Below are 25,801 nucleotides of genomic sequence, written 5' to 3' on the forward strand. Positions count from 1 at the left end.
CGAACTCACAACCTCGCAATGCCTAGCTCAAATCCTTCATTGCATTGTCCACTATAAGTGACACAAATGGGAATTGAATTTGGGTCTCAACGGGAGAATTCAAGCTTTCCTACCACCAGACCAAAAGTGAGGATAAAAAACTAACATAGCTAATTAAAAGAAAATCAAAACTCGTGGTGACCAACATAAAGAATCAAAATTTATATGTTGCAACGATACAAATTCGATCAGTAACGACGTTATACACATTAAGGGTCAAGTTAAAGTAATAAATATGATATTTGTAGGAAGGATAAAAAGCAATCTAGTCAATTGATTTTGGATTTAAAATGTTAAGATTAGTTTGGGAGAAAATTAAAGATAAAATAAGGGGAATGACATAAAAGGAATAACAAATATTGTTGACTTTCTCTCTCCACATTCAAAACACATGCCAATTATCTCTATCATTTTAAAACACTCATAACTTCTTTATACGGCTTTTTTTGGAAAAAAAATCACCATAATAACGAGCATTTTTTTATCTTTAAGATGAGTATCATATTGCTATACAATTTTTTTTAAATAGTGGATTTTATACATTGTGTTTTTTCTTTATTGTGTTTTACAAATTATGTTTTTTTATTGTTATTGTGTTTTTTCTTCATTGTGTTTTACTGTACTGTGTTTTACCAAATTATACTTTAACATCGTGTTTTTTTTTTCATTGTGTTATTTTATAATGTTTTTTCATTGACGTGTAATATCATTGTCATTTGTTTTTTTTGTTCATTGTGTTTTTAACAAAAGAACCAAGCACAGCAACAACCACCAGTCCCTTGCCGAAATCTCCGTGTCATCATCAGAAAAATCTTGATACAACAATTGATAACGTGTGATTGTGTTTTATAAGATATTGATTGTGTTTTACATGTGGTCCAAAAATTCCAACCCCAAAGCTCCATTGTCACCAGCGTCGTCTCGCGCACGGTCAATAATCAACATCTATCTCTCTTTGGCATTGGGGACGGAAACCGGCGACATTATACATTCAATTTCATCATCTTCTCTAGGCAAATCTCCAGCGGTGGTGCAAGGTACCAGGTTAATCTATGGCTTAATCGTTTTTTCGGTACAAACATAAGAACTCCGATGGCTAGATTTTCTACATTTCCGATAGCGTGGATGTGAGCAGACTAACCGCAATGGTTGGTTCGTATCCGGCGTCCGATCTGTTTGAGGTTTTGCTGCTGGAGGTGGGTGACAGTGGTGGAGGAGAGGATGGTGGTGGCTGGTTGAATGGTGGTGAAATGGTGGTTGAAGTGTTGGTGGGTTTTTTCTAGATCAAGGGCTTCTATGGTTTTTGAAAATGGAGGTGAGTGAAGATGATAAAAAAAATTGGGTTTTTTATGTGATGATGAACCAAAATACATTCTTTCCTATCCTTCCTAGGAAAATTAAACTTCTTATTTAAACCTCACCTTGCCCATCAAAAACATAATTTAGTAAGCCCCAAACAATGCTTAAAAAAATTATTCAAATACAACAAACAATTCAAATAAATGAATGTAAGCCCAAATAATGATTATCTTGTTTATATCCTAAAATCTTGTCTAAGTGTCCAACTTCAATCTTCAATACAAAGCATCCTGCATATGCATAGAAAATGGAGTTTGTCAACATAAAGTTGAGTGATATGGTCACCAATTTTGACACAACAAATAATTATATAATAAATAAATAATAAATGATAAATATTAAATACGCAAACAACCCATGTGATAGTAATCAATCAAATAATAACAAAGCATATATCAACCATAAACGTACTAGTGTGCCATTAAATCGTTGACAAGCGAATCGGGCATTGATTACAATGACTGAGATTTTTGGTTTACCTTCGCCAAGCGAATCGGGCTTGGGTTACTACGACGGTCGTATGATCATGCTAATGAGCACCCTATACAAGGGAATACGTTGGACCTCTCCGACAATGATAGAATATATATATATATAAGCAAATAGCATTTAATTGATATACACAATGATTATGTTTGCGAGTTTGTGTATATATATATATGATAGAAAATATGAATAATTACGCATATGTCCCCAAAACATTTGAAAACAGTAGATAAAAAGGGGAATGATCAAACTCACCTGATCGAATAAGCCAAACGGGAATGATTACGACAAGAAAGTGGAAATCACACTCTTCGAGAATTATCAATAAGAATCCTAGTTAAATGATATTATGAGTGAATTATAATGATATAATATGTATAACTAATTTAGGATTTCGATGTGGATTGAGTTATATTTATGATTGGGTACGTTATGAATTGAACGATTGATCCTACGGATGATTATTATTGCAAAAACAATATTATTAGTTACCATTATAATAATCATTGTTTTTCATAAAATCGAATTTAAGAATAATCAACTTAAATAGATACGAGTTAAGATGTTTTATAATGATAAACGTTTAATTAAATATTTTTCATAAAATTTATATTCTTGTAACTTTTTAACGAAGATCTAATGATATGAATATAGTTAACACGTTTATTACATTTTGTTATACTCATATATATATATATATAATAAGTAAATAAATAAATTTAAGAAAACGTTCAATGACAAGAAACATCAATATTGGCGTTAGATTTTAATAAAATAATTGTTGGTTTATTATTAATAAGATATATATATACACACACACACACACACGAAAGCTTGTAACGAGATTTTTTGACACGAAACGTTAACTTATGATGTCGGTTTTAATAAAATATCGTTTATTTAATATTTAATATTAATTATAATATATTAGAAATCATTAAAAACAATTTAAAACAACAAAATAAAAGTAATTCAAAAAGTTTGGCCGACCGGGACTCGAACTCGGGCAGAAGGCCGACTCTAAGGAGTTAACACACACACCCTAGACAACTGTGCTAGATGTCAGTTGATTTTCGTAAACAGTTTAATATATACAGCAATTAAGTAAACCCAAATTTGATTATAAACCCAAGATTATCAATTGTTCAATCCGTCATACGTTTGTTGAATTAAGGTTAGGGTTATTGTTAAACATAACAAGACGAACTCAAGGATGCAATTAATTACCTAGTTAGTTAATTAAACACGGGTTTAATTGAATCAGTAGTGCCGGCCAAGAAATACGACGAGCAAGCTATAAAAGGCCGATGATAATTCAATTAACCATGGGGCTTCAGTAGGCGCCGGTATGAGAGAGGTGCAGATGCGAGGAATTGAATTATGATTAAGCCTAAGTTATATAATAGATTTTAAGTTTAGTCGGTTTAATTTAATATAACAATGCGGTTTATTATTAATCTTGTTTCCTAATTCCTTGAGTCGTTTAGGCCGAAAATAGTAATAGAAATCACAAACACGATTTGATTCTAAGTTTAGATCGACAATTGTGGCTCAAGATAACTAAACGGGTCATGGTTCATGGTTAAACGAGTATGGATCATGGGTTACGGGTCAGGGACCAAAAGTGATAAATTAAATTTGCAGGTTTAGTCCATGGAGATTCAAGATAGGAACAATAAGAGGTTAAAATTTAGTTTTGGATTAAAAATGAATATTTTCTAAAGTTAAACATATATTATTTAAATATAATAAACAAATATAAGTTTTATAAAAATTTCTCGATAACCGCGCTTACTTTTCATTGTTAAAATTTCCTGAACATAAATCAGGTCGGGTAATAGGTATAAAGTTGTACGTGGATAAACCCGAGTTGTTACAGCAATAACGAACATTGATTTGAATCAGTTATTTGGAATTTAAAACTCTGATCAGTTGAGTTAACAAAGCATGCAAACAATGGAACAGTTAAGCCAATTGAATCCTATAAATCACATGAAATCATTAGAACAATTAAAGAAAGTGAGTCTTGTTAATGGAGAGATGTCAATAGCTTAAAGAAATAGACATATTGTGAGTAAACATATATAACTAGAGTAATTGTGTTTTATAAGTAAACTTATTGTGTTTCAATAACTACTATAGTTATAAATCAACTATGATGATAATCATGCGACAAAATAATTGAATAATTGAACATATAACTAGAGTAAGGGGCTGTTTGACAATCTTGTACTAAACAATTAAGACACCTAACCAACTAAGAGGTTCAATCAGCATGCTTTTAAAGTTTACCTATTATAAGACTCAATGAATCATTAAGATGCGTCTTTCAAACGAACCAAGCACACCATATCTCTAAATGATTTAGAGGTAGTCCTTTAATGGAATAATTACGAGGCTACCAAAAAAACCCTAATTGTGTTTTAATAACTAATATAGTTATACAACATGATTACGCTACTTATAAAACAACCATAATAGCTAAAACAATTATTCTGTTTATGCATGATAATTACTCTAGTTATACAAGATAGATAATTACTATACATATAAACAATTATTCTAATTAAGTAGAATAATTTTGTGTATAACTAGAATCATTAATTTGTAATGTGCAATCAATTGCTTATTTTTTGTAGCGTAATTATTATTAAAACTAGAATAAATTAATTTTATAAATAGCGTAATTATTTTTATAAATAGAGGAATATAAGTTGAGATATTTACCAAAATGACACTATTCATTTTTTGTTATTTCATTTGATTCACGCACTTTGCACGCTTAAAATTTTATATAATAACCGTCCCAATCACAATCACACACACAAATGTGTATAAATTATTTGTTTTTTTTCGTTATATAATTTTTTAAATAATTTTTTAAAATATTTTTTTGAAGGGTTTTTTAGTGGTACAAGTGGTTCTTATATAGGGTGAGTATAATAAGAGAACCTTTTGAAATTGAAAACTTTAAGAACTATTTTGGATTATAAAAACCCCTTAAAAATATTTAAAAAAAAAATATAAAAACAAATTACGAAATGAAAAAAACAAAAATTTTAAAAAAGTAAAAAAATCAAAACGTTTATCTGGCATCCTGGTTTAAAAAAAAACCTTACTTTTACATATATTGGAAGACCTCGAATCCCGGGAATCCTACAGTTGGTAATCACCTCCCCAAATACACAAAAATTTAAAACCAATCGATTCGTTTTATTTAAAACAAGTTCAGAGTAAATAACAACGGAAAAGTTTAAGTATTAAAAATCCCAAACACGGGTGCAAGTGTGCAAAAATCAAATGTAAATAAAATATTCGTTTTATTTGAAATCTTCATCTCATTAAAATCGTTTCAGAGTAGTAAACAGCGGAATAGATAACATCAAAATTCCCAAAACCAGGGAAGTGACCAAAATTAAAATTTAAATACTTATGGTAATAATTTAAAAGAAATAGTTTGCGTTATTAATTCTTCGACTAGATGTGCCTTCAACCGTCCGAGTAGTCTCTAGCACGTCCAAGCGGAAATCTCTAATCCTCAACCTGAAAGTCAATCTAACATACACACAAAGTCAGCTTGAGTTGAGTGAGTTCAAGTTTTCATAAACAATAATTCATACTTTATTTCAAATCTATAGTTATAAACAATAGAGAAGGTATAAATAAAATAAATTATATATAATTCACCAAGTAATACAATCATCGTCGAACACACGTACACGGGCCTCTCCACCACGAGTCAAGACTCGAGTAATATATTTGACCCGGACGCGGTAAGACCTAAGCATGTGACACGAGCCTCTCCACCACGAGTCAAACCCGAGTAATATATTTGACTCGGTCACAGCTTATACATCCGAGCACGAGATACGGGCCTCTCCACCACGGGTACAACCCGAGTAATATATTTGACCCGATCTCGGCTCATACATCCAAGCACGAGGTACGGGCCTCTTCACCACGGGTGCAACCCGAGTAATATATTTGACCCGATCCCGGCTCATACATCCAAGCACGTAATACAGGCCTCTTCACCACGGGTACAACCCGAGTAATATATTTGACCCGATCACGGCTCAACATCCAACGGGCCTCTTCACCACGGGATTTTAAAACCCGAGTAATATATTTGACCCGCCAAAATGATGATCACGTCACACGGGCCTCTTCACCACGGGTACAACCCGAGTAATATATTTGACCCGGCTGTGAATCACCATGCACACACACAACAATAAGCCTACATACATCATTCTTAGTCACGAGAAACTAAATATCATTACACAATCGTAGGCTATAAGGTACACATCCTCATACGTACATACATACCTCCATATATACATACATATATATATATATATATATATATATATATATATATATATATATATATATATATATATATCATCCCATACGGGAACTAAGTAGATAGGTCTACTCATATTCAATTACTACCAAGTCTGCTAACGTCATCGAGTCTAGACCATCAATAGTGTATGTAACTGTCACACCCCGACTAGCACAATGCGGAAGCGTAAAACGGGAATGTAACAGACACCTCTGGTATCAACAACATTGTTTATAAAGAAACATTACAACTAATTTACATTATATTACATTGGTCTATCTTTTATTACAAACTAGGTGTTACACCAAGATATACTCATAAGCTACTCTAGCCATACTGGTAGCCTTGCCTCTATTCACACTGCATCGATCACATTTAGTAACAGGTAGCACACAATCACGGATTTTCCAACTTCGGTAACCCTGAAAAGCAGTTTAAAACGGGTCAACTACTGGAGTTGGTGAGTTTCACGAGTTTCGAGAAAACAGTAATGAGTATTCGCAAGTCAACACTTGTAATCATGAAATAAGTATGTATGTATGTAAATGATGTATGTGATGTAATTATGCTAAGCTACGGTGAAGCCTGGACTGTTCGTGCTGCGTTCCTCCATTTCCCACGCTCAATCAACCACTGTGGCCCCCTTCCGCCCACAACATGCCCCGGTAGCTATGTCTAACACTACATAGCGGGTTCGTAAAAATATGGATATGTGCAAACGGGATAATGTCTCAGCAACCGTGCTGGCCCCTCCTGGGTTTGTCAAACCAATAGTACTATTCACAAGCCACCGGCTCGAAGTTAATCACTGTGTTAGTGGGGACTTTCATGTGTTAGCGCTTAGATAATTCACATCATCACATGTTTCAGGTATGTATATAGATATAAGCAAACATGCTTTTCACCCCAAAAGTTCGTAAAACAGTTTAAAAGTGGGGTCATGAAACTCACGGTTTTGTAGATATTCCGTACTGTATCAACTCGTGGTTTGTTCAGTCCGCTATCAGTAGTTCCTATAGTTAATATTATAATAATATTAATATTTTAATATTATTATAATCTCAATACTAAACTGGGCTGTATAACTAATCTGGGTGTAGCTGGAACGCCCAGAAAGTTGCAATAGGCTTAGGTTGTGATGTTGTTCAATGTCTAATACTTAAAACTGAACTTGGCTCAGATTCCCGTTTTCCCAGCTGGGCCAAGTTGTTCGTTTACGCGTTCAGAATACAGTTATGGGAAAATAAGCTTGGGTAAATGTATTGATTAATAAAATGATTAAGTTATAAAGAAAGATCACATACTGGGGTCCCGGATTAGCCACGGGGCCCGTTTCCGTTTATTCAGTTTGATTTGAGAAGAAATGCGCACAATCCACCCGGATTGTCCAGGTTTCTCATAGAAAAGTTCATTTTCACTTAACTAGTCCAAAAATATGATTTTTGATCACTCTTGGTGTTTTGATTTTCCCGCAGGTTCACTAGTCGCGAACTTGCCGGTTGTTATAAAAACTGAATTTGTTTAATATTCAGATTAGCATAATTAATTAACCGTTAATCATTAAATTATGAAAATTTAACCACTTGTCAACTAAAATATGTAGATTTTTATAAAAATATTTCTGGAATTTATTTACTGATTTATTAATTTATAAAAAATCATTTTATCAGCTATATTTCGCCTGAAAATCGTCCGTTTACCCAAAAAAATTTCCAAAATTTCACCAAAAATTCCTGAATACTCAATTCATGCCCCAAAACAACTTGTATCAATTCCAGAATGTAAAAAGCTCGTGCGATATTCTTTTCGGCCCAAATTCGGCTACAAAAATTCACACGAACGCAAATAAACAAAACAACTTTAAACTTCTTCAAATGATCCCAAAATTCATATGTGATCAAAATAAATCAAATTTGAGTTCCCAGAAAAATTTCATAATTTTTGAAGCATTTTAGCTATTTTTCCCAAATAAACGTCCCAATTCGGTAATAAATTCTCCAAATATTCTCGGATGGTAGAAAAATTACCAAATTTAAACAGGGACTCACTGACATGATCCCTGATGTCCCTACAAAATTTCAAGTCCTAACAATATGCACATCACAACCTTAACCTAAATAGCCCGTAAGCGAGTGTTTCGGCATTACCTCAGCGGATTTGGCTCGTTTCCGACCTTTTAATCAAGTTTTCAGGTTCTTGTGCTTCTAAGCAAGCTAGGTACAAGTCCTATATCACAAACCAAGCAATATTTCATCAACATAACACTCCTTAAGTTAGGGTTTCGGCTAGTGTACAAAAACGAACTTTTGAACCGTAAAAACGTCGTTTCAACCCTTTAATCCGTGTTTATGGCCAAAAAAATTATCAAAACAGGTTCCTTACCATATGTATGATCAAAACATGTTTATGGACCATTTTTAGGATTTTTACACGGTTAGGAATGATTTTTAGTAACCAAGACATGTTTTTATGGTATTAAACAAGTAAAAAGCTACTTATTTAAGCTCCTTACCTTAGGTTTTCTTGCTGTTTTTGGCTGGAGCAGAGTTGTATCCAGAGTTTTCAAGAAATTATGTGGAAAAATGGCTTGGATCTAGTTTATATGTGAAAAGGAAATGAAGGGGGGTGGGGTGGCGGCTGCGGCCGGAATCCATGGGCCCATTTTTGGGCCCATTTTGGCCCAAGTTTCTGATTTCTCAAGCCCAAATACGAAAAGCCCGGTCCAAATTTAGTTCGGGTTCGGTTTTTGGCGCAAAAAACTTATCGGGTGCGACAAACAGCGCGAAAACGAGTGTTTTTCGGCTAGTTTTGTGTAAAATTATAAAAAACATACTATATGTTTGTAAAATTCAAAAATATTTTCACAGATCGCTTAAAACATTTCAAATAAGTGTTTGGTAAGTCTTTTTCGGCTTAACGGATGATACAATGCTTGGTTTGTAACTATCTTTCGCGTTTAAATCTATAGCGGGTGGTTAAACGAGCATGTTTTCGTTTAACTTGTTTGCTATCAAACTAAGGCCATATTTCTAATATTTTAGCTTGTATAGATCGTATATCACTTATAAATGGCCCCCCGAGATATCTGGGTCATAACCCGACCCGTTCGGTTAATCGTTCGTTTGTTACTCAAAAGGCGTTTATTTACTTAAACGGTAAATACGAGCTGAGGTGTACCTCGTTTTGGCTCAAATGTCACAGTAACCTTAAGGACACAAGACCATGAACGAGTCTAAAATATCCTAAGGCATATAAAATAATTCAAATATAGCTTTCAAAATGCACCATCACGAGTGAGACCATGTAAAACTATTCAAATCATTGTAACGAGTAAAATCGTTTAAAATTGTATTTCGGTGTGTATGCTAGCCCAAAACGTAAAAGAGTAAAAAGGGCATCATGAACTCACCTGAATCAACCGAACACCTGCAATGAGCTAGGAAATCCCTAAGAACACAATCACAAGCAAGGACCTGTAAATTATACACAACGCGTTACTAAACTAGACTGTAACAACACTAGCCTAATGGGTTATTCAGGCCCAACACTCCGGCCCAAGACCCAACAACTGGGCCCAAGGCCCAATACTTTGGCCCAAGGCCCAACAACTTGGCCCAAGGCCCAACACTTGGCCCTAGGCCCACCACTTGGCCCAAGGCCCAACACTTGGCCCAAAGCCCAACCACTTGGCCCGAGGCCCAACCACTTGGCCCGAGGCCCAACCACTTGGCCCGAGGCCCAACACTTGGCCCGAGGCCCCTAAAACCTTTCAACTAACTAAAACCACCGGTTAAGCCTAAAACGAACTTGTTGATTAATAACGAGTAAAACGTGCAGATTTTAGCATGCGAAGATGCATTTAATTACATAGGATAACATTTGAATTAAATTATTAAATTTTTACCAGACTTTAATAAATGTCTTAGGTTTATAAAAATATTTTTATTATATTTTTCTATTCGACAAAAAAATCATAAAAATTCTTCCAACACAGAAAGGTATGTGCAGCTATTTCAGCGCGCAACAAAATGGTTTTATTTTTATAAAATTCATTACCGAACCAAATTAAACGATTCCAATTGGGTTTGGTTCCTAACTCAAAATATTAACTTCCAGAAGTGGAACAAACCAATTTAGACTTGTCGAAAAAAGGTTATGATGTCAGGAAGACATACCAGAATCCGTCATCCAGCATCAGCTTTGACACTCGATTTTATAAATTCATAAAAACTATTAAAATCTCGTCCAAAAATTACGTATTATACCTTTCTGGAAACTAGACTCAAAGTAGAACATCATGGAATCAAGAATCGATCAAAAAAACAGTGGATTAACATCGCGTTACAGACCCTACAATAAACGTATACGAATCTGTCAGCAAGCTGTTATCATCAAAACTCAATCTTAACGACCAATAAGCGCGTTAATATGATCAATTAAGGTGTAAAAGACATGGGGAATCATAAAACCGACCTTGAATTGAAGTTTTCACGGCTGAAACTTGGCTGGGCAGAAGAAAAACGAGCAGGGGGGGTCCAGGTCCGACGGCTGCAAATAGGTTTAGGGTTTGAGTTTTCTTTTGTTTTATGATATAAAATAGTTACATCCAAGTCCCTCCAAATTGAAGTATGTAGCAACTTGGGTGGAAAGTTAAGTGAGAACGTTTACGAGGTTTGCAAGGAGCTCCCGAGAGAATGCCGGGTCAAGCCCGAAAGGTGTACATAACACTACAAGATTAAACCTTTTGTCGGAAATTAACGGGCGTTACATATATGCATATAATCATTTAATATCTAGTTACATAATATACACATATGTATATTATCATTTATTTTAATTGTATATATGTGTATAAATAATGACATGTATGCACATATATATGTACATATATGTACATACGTGTATAAAATCAAAAAGTAAGTATTATATATATGTGTATAAATTTGTTCAATCGAGAAATTTTTTATTTTTTATATCATTTTTTTAAACCAGGATGCTAGATAAACATTTTGGTTTTTTTTTTTACTTTTGCGTTTTTTGGGATTTTTATATATTTTTTAATTTTTATTTTAGTATTAGACATGTATGTATAAATTAGCTAACTTGAGATTTTTTTGAAACCGACATGCTAGATAAATGTTTTGTTTTTTTTGCTTTTTATATTTTTGCGTTTTGTTGGATTTATAAATTGTTTATTTTATTTTTTCTTAGAGGTTTTTTTATGGTCCAAAGTTGTTCTCAAAGTTATCAATTTTCAACTGGTATACGATTCCAATCATATAAATAGAGTAATTATATTTACAAGCAGTGTAATTATGTAATTACATCATAGTGTAATTACACACTATGCTGTAATTGCATTACATTATAATTACACTATGTTGTATATATAATTACATTACTTGATTCTCACAGTTAGTACGTTAATTTAATTATTTTATCCAAACCCTATATTTAGGGAGATGATCAAGAGAAAACTCTTATTTAGAGAGAAAACTTAAAAACTTTAAAGAATTATTATTAATTAAAAATAAAAAATATTTTCAAATTTCAATTTTTACCATTATTCTTATATTTTGTTGCCATTCACTCGAAAAAAATAAAAAATAAAAAAAAACGTTGTAATGCACATACGCATTACCGTGCAATACCGTTGTATTACACATATGTATTACTATGTATTTTTGTGTTCAATAGTGTTTAATTGCATATATTCAATATTGGTGTATTGTGTGTGTAGTAGTGTTGTATTATATACAAAAAAAGAATAATAAACTAAAAGTCGAAGTAGTGTACATGTGCGTTAATGTTGTATTACACATACGTACTAATATGTATTCGATGTGCGTGTTAGTCTTATATTGCATATATACAACAGTGTGTATCAAATATGTGCAATAGTTTTTATATTCTATGCAATACAACACTTTTGCATACACCACTATTTCACACATGCAATGTACACTATTACACAAGTGTGTTACACCGACGAGGTTACCGACAAGTTTTTTTTTTGGAACAATAACAACATATAAGAATAATGAAAAAAAAAGAAAATACAAAAGAAATTAAAAAATAATTCTTTAGGAGTTTTTAAGTTTTCTTTCTAAGAGGAGTTTTCATTTGATCTCACCCCCTATATATATATATATATATATATAGCTGATTTCTTTTGAGAACCACTTTGAGTTTTAAAAACTCGAAAGAACTTAACGTAACCTTTTTTTTGAATTTTTTTATATATATGTAATACCGTAGGTTACATGTACGTAGAAAAATTATAACATTTTTTTACGTACCGAATCGACTTTTTACATAGGTGTAACGGCCGTTTAAATTAGTGTGATCGCTGTACATTTTATTCTCTCTCCTACTTAATTTTTTAATCAGATTTAATCTCAACCACATAACCTAACCTATTTAATTAAATGTGCGATTAAGAATGATTTTCTTAAAGTTTTTAAAACTCAACCATCGAGGTTTTCAATTTTTTGCCAATTACGTTCAAATCACTAACTCCGTTAACTTTTTAACGTTAAGTTGAGGGTAAAACCATCATTTTAATTTTTTTTTCAAATTTCAATTACTTTATAACAACACTATTTATCTTATTTGTCTCTCACATCTTCTTCTATCACGTAAAATACAACCACCATCACCATTAATCCAATCATCACCACAATTAATAATCTAGCCACCACCATCGTCCCACCTAATTCATAAAACCTTCAAATATAAGGTCACCCCACGATCTTAAGCGAGTGCACCGCTGCTTGAAGGTTCACTTGAAAAATGAAGAAGACAATCGGAGTTGTAAGGGTTACTGGAATTAGCGGCAAAAGCTGCTGTCACGCTCCGTTTTCTTCTCCGGCCACTGCTACCGCGGCAAGTTCATGTAGTGGCACCGGAAAAACGATTAAAGATCACCATCGCCGTAAAAACCAATGTAGATCTGAACCCCATCCCCATGTTCTGAACCCATCTCCACTCGAAACTTGCCAGAAAAATGATTAATAGCTGCGTAGGCCATCGCGATCTACTCAAACAATCAATTTTAAATACTTAAATACCTATAATAAGTACGGGTAAGTAAAGTTCGTCTCCACACGAACTCAAGAATAAGATTACTAAATTAATTATTAAACTAAGACGGACAGACAATGTCAAGCGGTTTTAGAAAAAATTTAATTAAAACTTAATGATTACTTAAAAAGATTTGTGAACAATAATAATTAAAGGTATTCATTCGAGGTTCGGGTAATGTGATAATAAACTTAATTCCAGATTCATTTGTCTTGATTGCGCAGTAATTAGTAGACGTAGTAGTTTGATTGTGATGACAAACGATACCCTAACCGAATTGTTGACACAATTGAACTCGATCTACACAATTACTAACTTATGCTTTATGAAAACTAGTTAAGTAACAATGGTTGATGATTAATAGTTCAATGACACAAGAGCCTAACCCTAAATGTTGATGAACAATACCAAACAAGTGATGTACTAATCAATAATCTCAAACACAAATTGTTTAAACAACCAAGCAATCAATTGAACAAGATAAAAGCAATAAACTAAATCAAGTTTATAAACATTAGGCAGATGAAACTGGTCTTAAGGAGAATTACACAAAACCCTAGCCTAAAACGAACACTAGAGTTTAGCCGAACATCGACATATTATGCAAAATACTTATCTTTGATGAACATGCAAACCAGGAACTAATCGGAAGCCTTGGAATGATGAAGAATCGCCCTAAGCAGCCTCTTTCGCCTCTGGAAGTCAAGATATCCCGAATGGTGAGGTTAATGGGTTTATATAAGGCAAAACCTAGATTTTTTCGGTTTTATGCAACTTCGTGTCGCACGAAGTTGCATGTATAGCATCTTCGCGTCACGCAATGGTGCGAACTGACTTCATATTCAGATTCCTCTCGTTGAGAAACATAAAATTCATATATTATGTATTCCGTAACTCATTTTCTAGGCCGAGATATGCCCGTTTTACTAAAAGACACTTTCCTGGTAACCCATCTTGTTCAGTTTTCACTTCGGCTTCAGGTTTCTCATCCAATCCTTTCCCGAATCCTTCTTAACCATCCATATATGTTTCCCCATGCTTCCATCTTCTTGAGGTCTTGCTTAATCTTCACCTGGATGTTTCTGAATTAGCTCGTTTAAGCTCCTTAACTTCCAATGTCTTGAAAACACATAACAATACTTGAAGTAGCAATGTTCATTCATTTCTTTACCTAAATATAACCAATTAATATATAATAATAACAACTAACTTTTACCCAACCATCACATCCCCACACTTATCCTTTTTCGTCCCGAAAAAGACTTTGCAATGGAATCAGAGATTATTTTTACAAAATGCTTTTTAGGTTACTTAATTAAGCACAAGGAACACAAAAACCGCGATTGCCGATATTGTTGTCCACTTAAACCCATGCCTCAATACTTTCCGGGAAAAATAAGGCGTGAAAGTTTTAGTAGTTCATATGATTAAAATGGAACCCACACCTTAAAGCCCTGAAGCCGGCTTACCATGCTTCATTATAGTTTTATCGAACCAGACCACCCCAACTTGACTTAAACATTAAAATTAGACGATCAAAATTTTGCACATGTGTACAACTTTTAAGCCCATATGTAACAGTTAAGACAATCTTGGATATTTTATCGAAACCAAAACCCTAAACTTAAGCATCAAAGTCTACCAGAATGACCATTAGATATGATTAAGGTGCAATTAAGTAACCAACTAGCAAATAGCCCCCACTACATGACATACCCCCGTTATCAAGCAACACCCCAAAGTCCATCACCATAGGTGAGTAGGCACGAATTCATCTATAGGGCTTACATATGACGTGTCCCATGTGGTTCGTTTCTTAATGGTAATGAGTGCGAGCACGGGGACCCCATATGATTAACAGCATGGATGATCAAGTCAGTAATGAATTTGTACTTTTAAAGCACTTTTTGTGATCATGTTTAATGACTTATGAATTGGCAGATAAACTGTGGGTTTTCTCTTTTTAAGCATTTTAATATACCTAATTCCACTTAGGAATTATGCATACCTAGATGATAAACTGCATATAGACCCATGGTCACCGAACTCCGGAGCATCCCATCAATACAGGATTTAAGGTTATAAAACCATACGCCTATGAAGTGTTAACCACTTAACTAGCAGTATTTTCATTTATGTTTATATCACAAGCCATCTAGCATACTCCAACGTTAAACCTATCCAAGCATTGTACAATAACTATTCATATTTTAAAATTTCTTTTTGGTGATCAAATCTAACAAAAGGCTTGAGTATGGCTTAGTCTTTCATTCCAGTCCTTACACAGGCTTAGCTAAACAAACAAAACCCTGAAGGCGTTTCCCACTAAAAATCAAGCATTTTAAAGGTTCAATTAAGTCTACAACCAAATTATCCTTTCATTCTCAAGGCTGAGCCTACCGACACATCCCAAATTAAGTGTGTTCCCGTTTTTATTATCTCATATTATATAATAATTTTGAAAAATAACCCCCTATTTTTCTATCATTTTCCATTTATTTTGCAAAAAATCTCAATTCAAGGAACATTAATCAATTAATTTTTCAATTTCCCCCATCCCCACACTTGAGGCAAACATTGCCCTCAATGTTTAAAAATGTAACAACTAAAATTGGGACGAGGTTAAAATTCACTTTGACAAATTTTAAAAACCGGGCCTAATGTGATGGTGGTAAATTATACATAAATACAATTACACTTTTAACACAGAACTAATAAAACAAAGAAGGTTATGAAACGAGATCACCTGATAGAAAAGAAAACTCTCATGTGCAACTATCGTGCCCTCAGTGATGCTCTCGGCGAACTTACCCCTTCAACTCTCAAAATAAAATCTGCAAACTTTCAAACATGTAGAAGTATGCTTCTCACAAGTGTTAAAAATATAGGTCTTTTACACCGTTTGCAAAAACCATTCATTTTAAATTACCAACCAATATTAATTAAATTCATAACCAAATTTGTTAAACTAGTAAAAATGCTAAAAGACCTAACTCACTTTCGTAGGAATCACGATTGCATTTAGCTTATGCAACAAGCCCTTTAAACCCCCCGGTAGCCCGGGTGGACGAGTATGGTCTCATGAGGGTTTATAGTGAACTACACCCACAAAGTTCAAATACAAAATATACACGTACCTGAATACAAGGCCGGGTTGCCTCCAGGTTAGTGCTAAGTTTTTGTTAAGGTCTTCAGCCGGACCATTACATGATTTGGCAGTTATGGTGGTATAATGAAACATTTACCTACCGAATTTCCCACATACGCTCGGTAGTTTGGGTCCCAATGCTTTGCTTCCTCCTTCAAGATTAGCATGTACGATAAACCAAAACGAGTCTGTGTGAATGCATATTTACCTTCAGAATTTCCAACATATGCTCGGTAGCGAACACGTCGAGCCCACACACTCTTTCTTATCTTCGAAACATTAAATATTGATCAGGGCCGAACCGAGCATTTTCTGACCGAGTTTCCCGTGTATGCTCGATATTTAAGGTGTTGTGTCCACAGCTTCTTCTTTCTGGTTGAAACGTCTATAGAACCAATATAGCCCCATTTCTTAATACCATGCCCACTATACTTCACCTCTACCTTCCTCTTCTTCGAGTTCAAACCAACATACCCGACTTTATCTGTTTGAGGAATATGCAACTGGGGATAATCAGAATAACTTGGGACTATTTCAGTGTCTGATATCTTGAAAGTTACTTTGTCTTCAACTGGGTCCACACATTCAACATCGTCATCAGTAACCACAACCGACGCATTCATTGGCTGTTTGGTAACTAGAGGAATTAGCGTGGTATTATTCTCCACAACCACCTCCTCAAATTCATTCTTCGAAAGATCAAGAGCCTCTACTTCCAGTTCATCTTCTTTATCACTGGCCACCATTTCACGATCTCGTTTAATTTGGGACAAATCATCAATGAGTTGTCTCATCAATTCATCTTGAGAAACATTAACCTTTTCATGAACTTCCATCCTCAAACTGAGGTCCTTAAGTAGTGCCAACACCTTAGAATCTTGATTATTATATAGAGGAATTTCTTCGTACGTTGGCTGAAGGTGCTCATTAGAATAGTAGTCATACTCATTCTCTTGATAACTTACAAACGTTGGTGTCTCGGGCCCATCACTATCATACTCATCTGACTCATAATATTCCTGATTATTAGGTGGAGGCGGTGAATAATTTTGGCACTGCCTATTGCAACCATGCTGGTTGAAGTTCCCTTGTCTATAACTATATGACTCGTGATAAGTTTGAGGGTTTGGTGAAGGTTGTTCATGAAATGAACGTGGATAGTTTGAATCATCATCGTCCACAACCTTATATCCTTCATGTGGGTCATAAACCCAACTCCAAGTCATCTTGAGTTACCTACAAACATGAGACACACGAATACCCCGTGTAAAATCAAACGAATAAATATAAAAAAACTGAAACTAACTTACTAAACTAAACTATCACTTTGCGCGTTGAGTCCTCGGCAACGGCGCCATTTTGACGTAGGCTGTCGCGGTCTACTCAAACAATCAATTTTAAATACTTAAATACCTATAATAAGTACGGGTAAGTAAGGTCGTCTCCACAGGAACTCATGGAAAGTGCTAATTTAAGATTACTAAATTAATTATTAAACAAAGGCGGACAGGCGATGTCAAGCGGTTTTTAGAAAAAGATTTAATTAAAACTTAATGATTACTTAAAATGATTTGTGAACAATATTAATTAAAGGTATTCATTCGAGGTTCGGGTAATGTGATAATCAACTTAATTCCAGATTCACTTGTCTTGATTGCGTAGTAATTACTAGATGTAGTAGTTTGATTGTGATGACAAACGATACCCTAACCGAATTGTTGACATAATTGAACTCGATCTACACAATTACCAACTTATGCTTTATGAAAACTAGTTAAGTAACAATGGTTGGTGATTAATAGTTCAATGACACAAGAGCCTAACTCTAAATGTTGATGAACAATACCAAACAAGTGATGTACTAATCAATAATCTCAAACACAAATTGTTTAAACAACCAAGCAATCAATTGAACAAGATAAAAGCAATAAACTAAATCAAATTCATAAAAATTAAGCACATGATCTGGTCTTAAGGATAATTACACAAAACCCTAGCCTAAAACGAACACTAGAGTTTAGCCGAACATCGACATATTATGCAAAATACTTATCTTTGATGAAAACGCAAACCAGGAACTAATCGGAAGCCTTGGAATGATGGAGAATCACCCTAAGCAGCCTCTTTTGCCTCTGGAAGTCATGATATCCCGAATGGTGAGGTTAATGGGTTTATATAAGGCAAAACCTAGATTTTTTCGGTTTTATGCAACTTTGTGTCACACGAAGTTGCATGTATAGCATCTTCACGTCGCGCAATGGTGCAAACTGACTTCATATTCAGATTCCTCTCATTGAGAAACATAAAATTCATATATTATGGATTCCGTAACTCATTTTCTAGGCCGAGATATGCCCGTTTTACTAAAAGACACTTTCCTGGTAACCCATCTTGTTCAGTTTTCACTTCGGCTTCAGGTTTCTCATCCAATCCTTTCCCGAATCCTTCTTAACCATCCATATATGTTTCCCCATGCTTCCATCTTCTCGAGTCTTGCTTAATCTTCACCTGGATGTTTCTGAATTAGCTCGTTTAAGCTCTTTAACTTCCAATGTCCTGAAAACACATAACAATACTTGAAGTACCAATGTTCATTCATTTATTTACCTAAATATAACTAGTTAATATATAATAATAACTAAGTTTTACCCAACCATCAATAGTAGGTTGGTAAAGTTTGTTGCAAGTTGCCACCACCTCAATCTACTCTCTCTTGAACCATCTTCAGTCAGCTGACCATGGAACCTCTACTGGCCACTACCTCGATTGCCACACAACCAGCTCCGGCCACCTCCGTCTCCACCATTGACGACAACGTCTGTCTCCACCATTGCCACCTAGCCATAATCTACACCTTATGTGTGAAGATTTCTCCTTAAGCATGCCCAGTTATATGTGAAAATGCTCCAATTTCCATTCACCACTTTGAGATTATCATACTTATTGCTCATGAATGCAAGAAAAAAGGGTAATTAGGGTTTATAGATAGTGAATGTGGTTTGAGATAAAAGGGGTTGGTACAAGAAAGGTAAGAAAAGAGATAAAATAATAAATAAGTTATAAAAAGACAAATATACCCCTGAGTTAACATTGGAATTTAACGGAGTTAGTGATTTGGACTTAATTGACAAGAGATGGTAAACCTCGATAGTCCAGTTGTACAAAATAATTTTTTTAAACGAATATCACATAATTAACTAAACCTCAAGAACGATTTTGACACTCTACTCCTGCTTTAATGTTGAAATCCTTATATTAAATTGCTTGTAAAATATCTATGTTTCATAATGTACTTCTTCCCCACGCAAACACTTGATCCCGTACACACATGCATTATATACACGTCCCAAATTAAAATAATAATAATAATAAAATGATAAATAAATAAAATACTTAAAAAGGAAACTTAAAATGAGTGAATGGGACCCTTGTACACACTACACAGAGAAAATTATGTTTACTTTTATTTTTCTGAAAAGCAAACCATTCAATTATATCATGTTCATCTTCCACAAATACAGCCATCTCTCTCTCACAAACAATCCCCCCCTCCCCTCTTTCTCTCTAGTGTGTATACGTATGTATTTGCTAAGTCAAATAGATGAATTAACTACCAGTGTGTTCACATATGGACAATCCATGGAAGAACAATTCCTTAAAGGCAGAAGCTCCATAGATGAATTCCCAATTTCGCATCACTGATCATTTATATATATCACCACTTGAGCATTTAATTCCATCTTTTCTAACACACACATGCACTTCTAGAAAGTACAATAGGGTTTCTGTAAACAAACTTCTATTCTTTGAAAATGGTCTCCATTTTCCATCTTGAAGAATCCAAAAGATCCAGTTTGCTTCAACAATTCATCGAATCGTTCGGTTTTGCTTACATTTGCCTTTGGTCTAACTTTCCTCATCATTCAAAGTACATATTTCATGCTAGTTTAAATACTATTAATATACATACATCTATGTTTATATAATTATATGCAAACTTTTTCTTCAATCCTTCTTATATCCATACAAATATGACAGTTGCTTGATCTTCATTGATGGAGTATACAAAGAAGGAAACAATCAAGCAAGTTCATCATCTGGGAGTCATGCCATGAGGTCTTTTCTTGACTACCAGAAGTCAATGTTCTTGATTGATAATTACAGCGGGTAGAACAAGAAAAATGGAATTTGTACTCTTAGGTTATTAATAACCTTTTTTTTTTATAAATAATATTCACGAACCATCTTTATCATTTTTATCTCTGTAGAAGAGTTCCGGGATCTGCATTCATGCACAATCGAACATATATGGAGTGTAAAGGATTAGAGCTTTTAAATCTGGCATCAAATGCAGCACAACTACAATTTTATCAAGTAAGTACAAATCTAAAATAAAGTAACTTGTATAAAAATTATGATTTAATTTCTTGATTCTTGCATGCAAGATTTTGAGCTAATAAGTAACCCTATTTTATTTTATTTTATTTTTGTACTTGTAGGAAGCAGGGATTAAGGTATGCCAAATGTGTACAATGATGATAATAATAAACTTATCAATTTGTTGTCTTTAATATTTGTTTACGCGCACATACGATGATATATAAACTTTAATTACAGACTGCAATTTTTATGGGGTGTGAAAATGGAGAGATTGAGCTTGGCATGTCTAATGACTCTTCACAAGTAATGATTAGAAATTTAATTAGTTACTTTATTTCTTAACATTTTGCTTGTTCTTAAACTGCTTTTTATAACTTATGTGGTTTTGTAAATAGATTAACTTTGAAGTTGAGTTAAAGAAGTTGTTTCCTGGTGATTTCCCACAAGTGGTTACACAACCACTTGATCAAACTCGACCAGCTTCATCTTCTTCATCATCTTTACAATCATTATCGATGGAAAACAGCGTGGATTACCCACCTTTTTTCTTTAACATGCTTCAAACTACTCATATGCCAGAAATATATGGTTTCAAAGAACCATATATGGACCCACAAGCACCAAATCAACAAACACCATCTTCTTCAACAATGAGATCACAAGATTCTATTCAACAAACTCTAGTTCAAATTAGAACCAATCAATTAATACCTTCAAGAGAACAAGAAGAAGCTGAAATGACTAGAGCAATACTTGCAGCTATTTCTTCTTCTCCTTCTTCGTCCTCCTCGCGTAGGCAACAAGCTCCAGGAGTTGCTAGTGCTTTTAAGAGATATAGACCGTATTTAGGACCTACAAAACGTGTTCAAAATCGGCAAACTCTTTACCGAAGATCACTTTCATTCTTTAGAAACTTGAACGAGGCTCGCGCCCAACAAGAATATCATATGGTCCAAACAACGCGGCCAACAAGCAATCAACTTCATCACATGATGTCAGAGAGAAAAAGAAGAGAAAAACTTAATGAAAGCTTTCAAGCTTTGAGATCAGTTCTTCCTCCTGGTTCCAAGGTACGTACATGATTTGTTTGTATCACTTTTCTTATTGTAAATGTGATCTTTATTTCATTACATGTGAGTAATAAACAAAATCACACACACACATATAACTTTAAGAGCCTAATTCTTAACCACACATTTAAATAAATAGGTTAGATTATGTGGTTTGAATTGAATTTGATTAAATAATTAAGAACTTTAAGAACCTCATTCTTAATCACACATTTAATTAAATAGGTTAGATTATGTGATTGAGATTAAATCTGATTAAAAATTAAGTATGAGAGAAAATAAAGATGTACAGTGATTACAATAATTTAAACGTCCGTTACACCTGTGTAAAAAGTCGATTCTGTGCGTAAAAATGTTATAATTTTTCTACATACATGTAACCTACGTATATTACATATATGTAAAAAAATTCAAAAAAAAAATTGTTACCATGGGTTCTTTCGAGTTCTTAAAACTCAAAGTGGTTCTCAAAAGAAATCAGCCCTATATACATATATCCATATCCACTTTGAGAAAGTTAACCTGGTTTTTATTTACAATTTTTTTTAACGGCTATTTGAATCACTGATGGACAACTGACCTATCCGATCATCTCCACTCCACTCTCGGGAGGAAACCTACCGTTGGTGAGAAAACCCTCTGACCCAACATAGAATCCCCTACTTTTTATCACAAGTGGGACTTAAATAGAAAACCTCCTCAATATAATATTGATTTGAGAGATCTAATCCGATATAATATAATTTGCATTTAGCTTTTAAGATGTTCATCTTGCTTTTAGAGGATGATTATTCTATTGTATTTCTATGGCTTCTTATTGTAGAAGGATAAGGCATCGGTGTTATCAAACATAAAGGACTATATAGGTTCTTTAAAGTCTCAGGTTGATGAGCTTAATAAAAGAAACAAGATTTTGGAGGCAGAGCATTTAAGGAAAGAAATACCTCATCAAGATTCTAGTGGCTTTTCCGGCGATCAGAGACTGGCCATCGGTATCATGGATGCCGAAGAATCAACTTCGGAATCACAAGTTGTTGACATGGAAGTGAATGTAAGAGGGGATTCAGTACTCGAAGATTTGGTCATTCGGATATTGGAGTTCATGAAACAAGTCGAGAATGTAACTATAATGTCGATAGATGCTCGGACACAACCATTAGAGACTCAAACTACCACAAATCTAGTCATTTTGAGATTGCGAATTCAGGTACATTTTCCTATAATCTTCATCTAAAATTAACACATGTTTCTATGAAAAATCACATAATATGCTACTTTACAACATCACTTTCAAAAAATTGAAGGTGAAAAATATTATCTTTTTATTAAAAAGTAGTGTTTATATTGATACAGAAGATAACCTACTAATAAGTTCTGCCACTAGCCTTTTTAAGTAGCAAAACTAAGTCGTTTGTATGAAATGATCTAGGTCGCTGCACCCTTGGTAGAGGCACTTTTTAGGGGCCAAAAATTTTGTATATATTCTTATATAAACCTTATATAATATAATTGGATAATCTTAAAATTCTCGGACTAAAAACTATTTATAATCTATTTGGTAAAGTTTATGTTATTTTGCCCTAACCAAAATCCATTCACTACAAGAAAAACGCATATTAGCGGCGCCTAAAATCGCCGCTAATAGTCACAAATATCGCCGCTATACTATAGCGGTGATATGTCGCTGCTGACTGGTCGCCGCTAAAGACTCGTCGCTAATGACCAAATATCGTCGTTGATAGTTGCCAATTGCCCGCTAATAAGTTGTCGTCGCTAATACGCGTTTTTGTTGTAGTGATTTGGCGAAACAATGTTAGGAGAGGTTCACGAATTTTTGGCTAGCCATTAGCTATTAATGTATTTGATTTTATTACTAAATTTTTTGCTATATTTATTGTTATAATGTTAGTGTTGTTTAAAAAAATAGCATATATATTTCATTACTTACGAACCTTTTTATTTTAGCTCGACCGAGATATATAAATTCTCGTACATAACCCTAAAATATTGAATTATTGACTATCCAACACCTGTGACTTTTACTTAAACTTATCAAACACTAAGAAAAGCTTCTTAGTACAAATATACAATACATATAGTAAAAGATAAATAATACTAAATATTATAAATAATTTAATAGAACTTAATTAACTAGCTATATATTATTTTTAATATGGTTTGTATCAAATACAAATTAAATTGTTAATTATAAGAATCAAATAGTGTAAATAAAAATATACTATATAATAATTATAGTGTAATTATACTACGATATAATTATATAATTAATTGTATATATAATTATACTACTTTATTTTTACAGTTTGCACGCTAATTTAATTTATACGTTAACTTTCCTTATTATTAATATTATTGCTTTAGAAGACTGGAAGCAAAAGAAAATATTAGAACTTTATTGATACGAGTTTCTGCTTGTAATTATTATTTTTTATTAGAAAAAAACATGATTAAATAATATCAAATCAAATGAGATGATATTAATATTTTAAGCAGCCAATTGGTTAAATGGTATGAGGATAATAGTTAAGGCTTACGATCTTAAGATTTCAAGTTTGAAACCCGACTTAAGAGGGTTATCGATAGTGATGGTTTTCCTCTTTGATGACGCTCGTGAGTGACTCAAGTTTGAAACGTCAAAACCAGTATGAACGTTAGACATCTTGTTTTAGAAATGCTCACCCGAATATTAAGAATGTTTTCAAACACTATTACAAAAATACCCATCAGCTAGAGCATATTAACCTTTTAAACACCTGAACTTTGTTAGTGGTTTCTTGGAACACCTCTTCGTCAACTTTTTTTGACCAAACAAAAGCATTATCAATTCAAGTTTTAAGTGTATTGGGTTGGTAGTTTAATAATTAATTTGAAACATCCCATATGTTTATCAACTTATAGAAAGGAAAAAAATAATATATTTTAAAATAATATAAAAACATATGCTCTTATTATCTGTTCTTATTTGAAATCAATTAAATCGGTCTCGGTTTGATTTTATGATTAGTTTTTTCCTTTAACTTTTCGGTGTGCTTATTTTTAAAATTTTATTACACACAAATAAATTTTTATTACATATCGTATATTACACAATTTTTTTTATACATTTGCTTTGCTGGCCTCGAAAGCTATGAATTTTCTAACCAGATCCAACTGGTCGTACATAATACTTTTTCATCCCACTAAGTTTTAAAACTTCGTTTTTAGCAGAATTAGGTTTGCTATTTAAAATGGGGTTGCGCCCGCAGCCTGTCGTCTATTTAACTCCACTTTATTGTAATGTAATTGATTGTGGTCAATGAAAGCCATATCAATTAACTCTTAAAAAATTATGTTAATTTTCACGACAATTTGAAATGACGACTGTCAAGTGGCAGCCGACGGTATGGTTTTCTGGAGTAACACCCAAACCAATTTTGAAGCCAACGTGGACCCGTTTAATACAACATAGTTTAACAAGAGTGGGACAACGACTCTCTTCAAATTTAGAAAGTGCGGTAGTTTAAATATATGAAACTCGTCGTTCTAAAGAAAATAAAAAAAAATATTTAAATTATTATTAACTATATTTCCCAATGCTTTCCTTTGTGCAGGGAAGTGAATGGGACAGATCAAACTTCCAAGAAGCAATGACGAGGGTCCTTGATGACCTGGCCCGATGACATGTTGCCATAGATTTTTGCTACGTGTTGTGGACAACTTTAGAAAACCCAACCAAAAATATGTTTTACTTTTCAGCTTTATGTATGCATATCGAGTGCGGTACGTTTTTTATTCAAAGAAATTAAAATTTTAGTAATTCATTGGCTTGTAATTGCTATCAAGTCTAGTGACGGTTGTAACTTTAACTTTTGTTATCAAGGGTGATTC

The 25,801-nt window shown here is 33.6% G+C and overlaps 1 protein-coding gene across 1 annotated transcript; it reads left to right on the plus strand.

The window, feature by feature from the left end:
• The first annotated feature begins 20,275 nt into the window (after positions 1-20,275).
• On the plus strand, positions 20,276-25,593 carry LOC143632550 (putative transcription factor bHLH041). The gene is made up of 8 exons (XM_077101038.1): positions 20,276-20,391; positions 20,502-20,630; positions 20,732-20,837; positions 20,963-20,977; positions 21,081-21,146; positions 21,239-21,913; positions 22,737-23,120; positions 25,525-25,593. The coding sequence occupies exons 1-8, from the start codon at positions 20,276-20,278 to the stop codon at positions 25,591-25,593; spliced, it is 1,560 nt and encodes a 519-aa protein (XP_076957153.1).
• The last annotated feature ends 208 nt before the right edge of the window (positions 25,594-25,801 follow it).

This window comes from Bidens hawaiensis, unplaced genomic scaffold (genome assembly GCF_021521415.1).
Source record: "Bidens hawaiensis isolate Kalapana, Puna unplaced genomic scaffold, B.hawaiensis_p1.1 tig00006397_1, whole genome shotgun sequence".
NCBI classification, from domain to species: Eukaryota; Viridiplantae; Streptophyta; class Magnoliopsida; order Asterales; family Asteraceae; genus Bidens; species Bidens hawaiensis.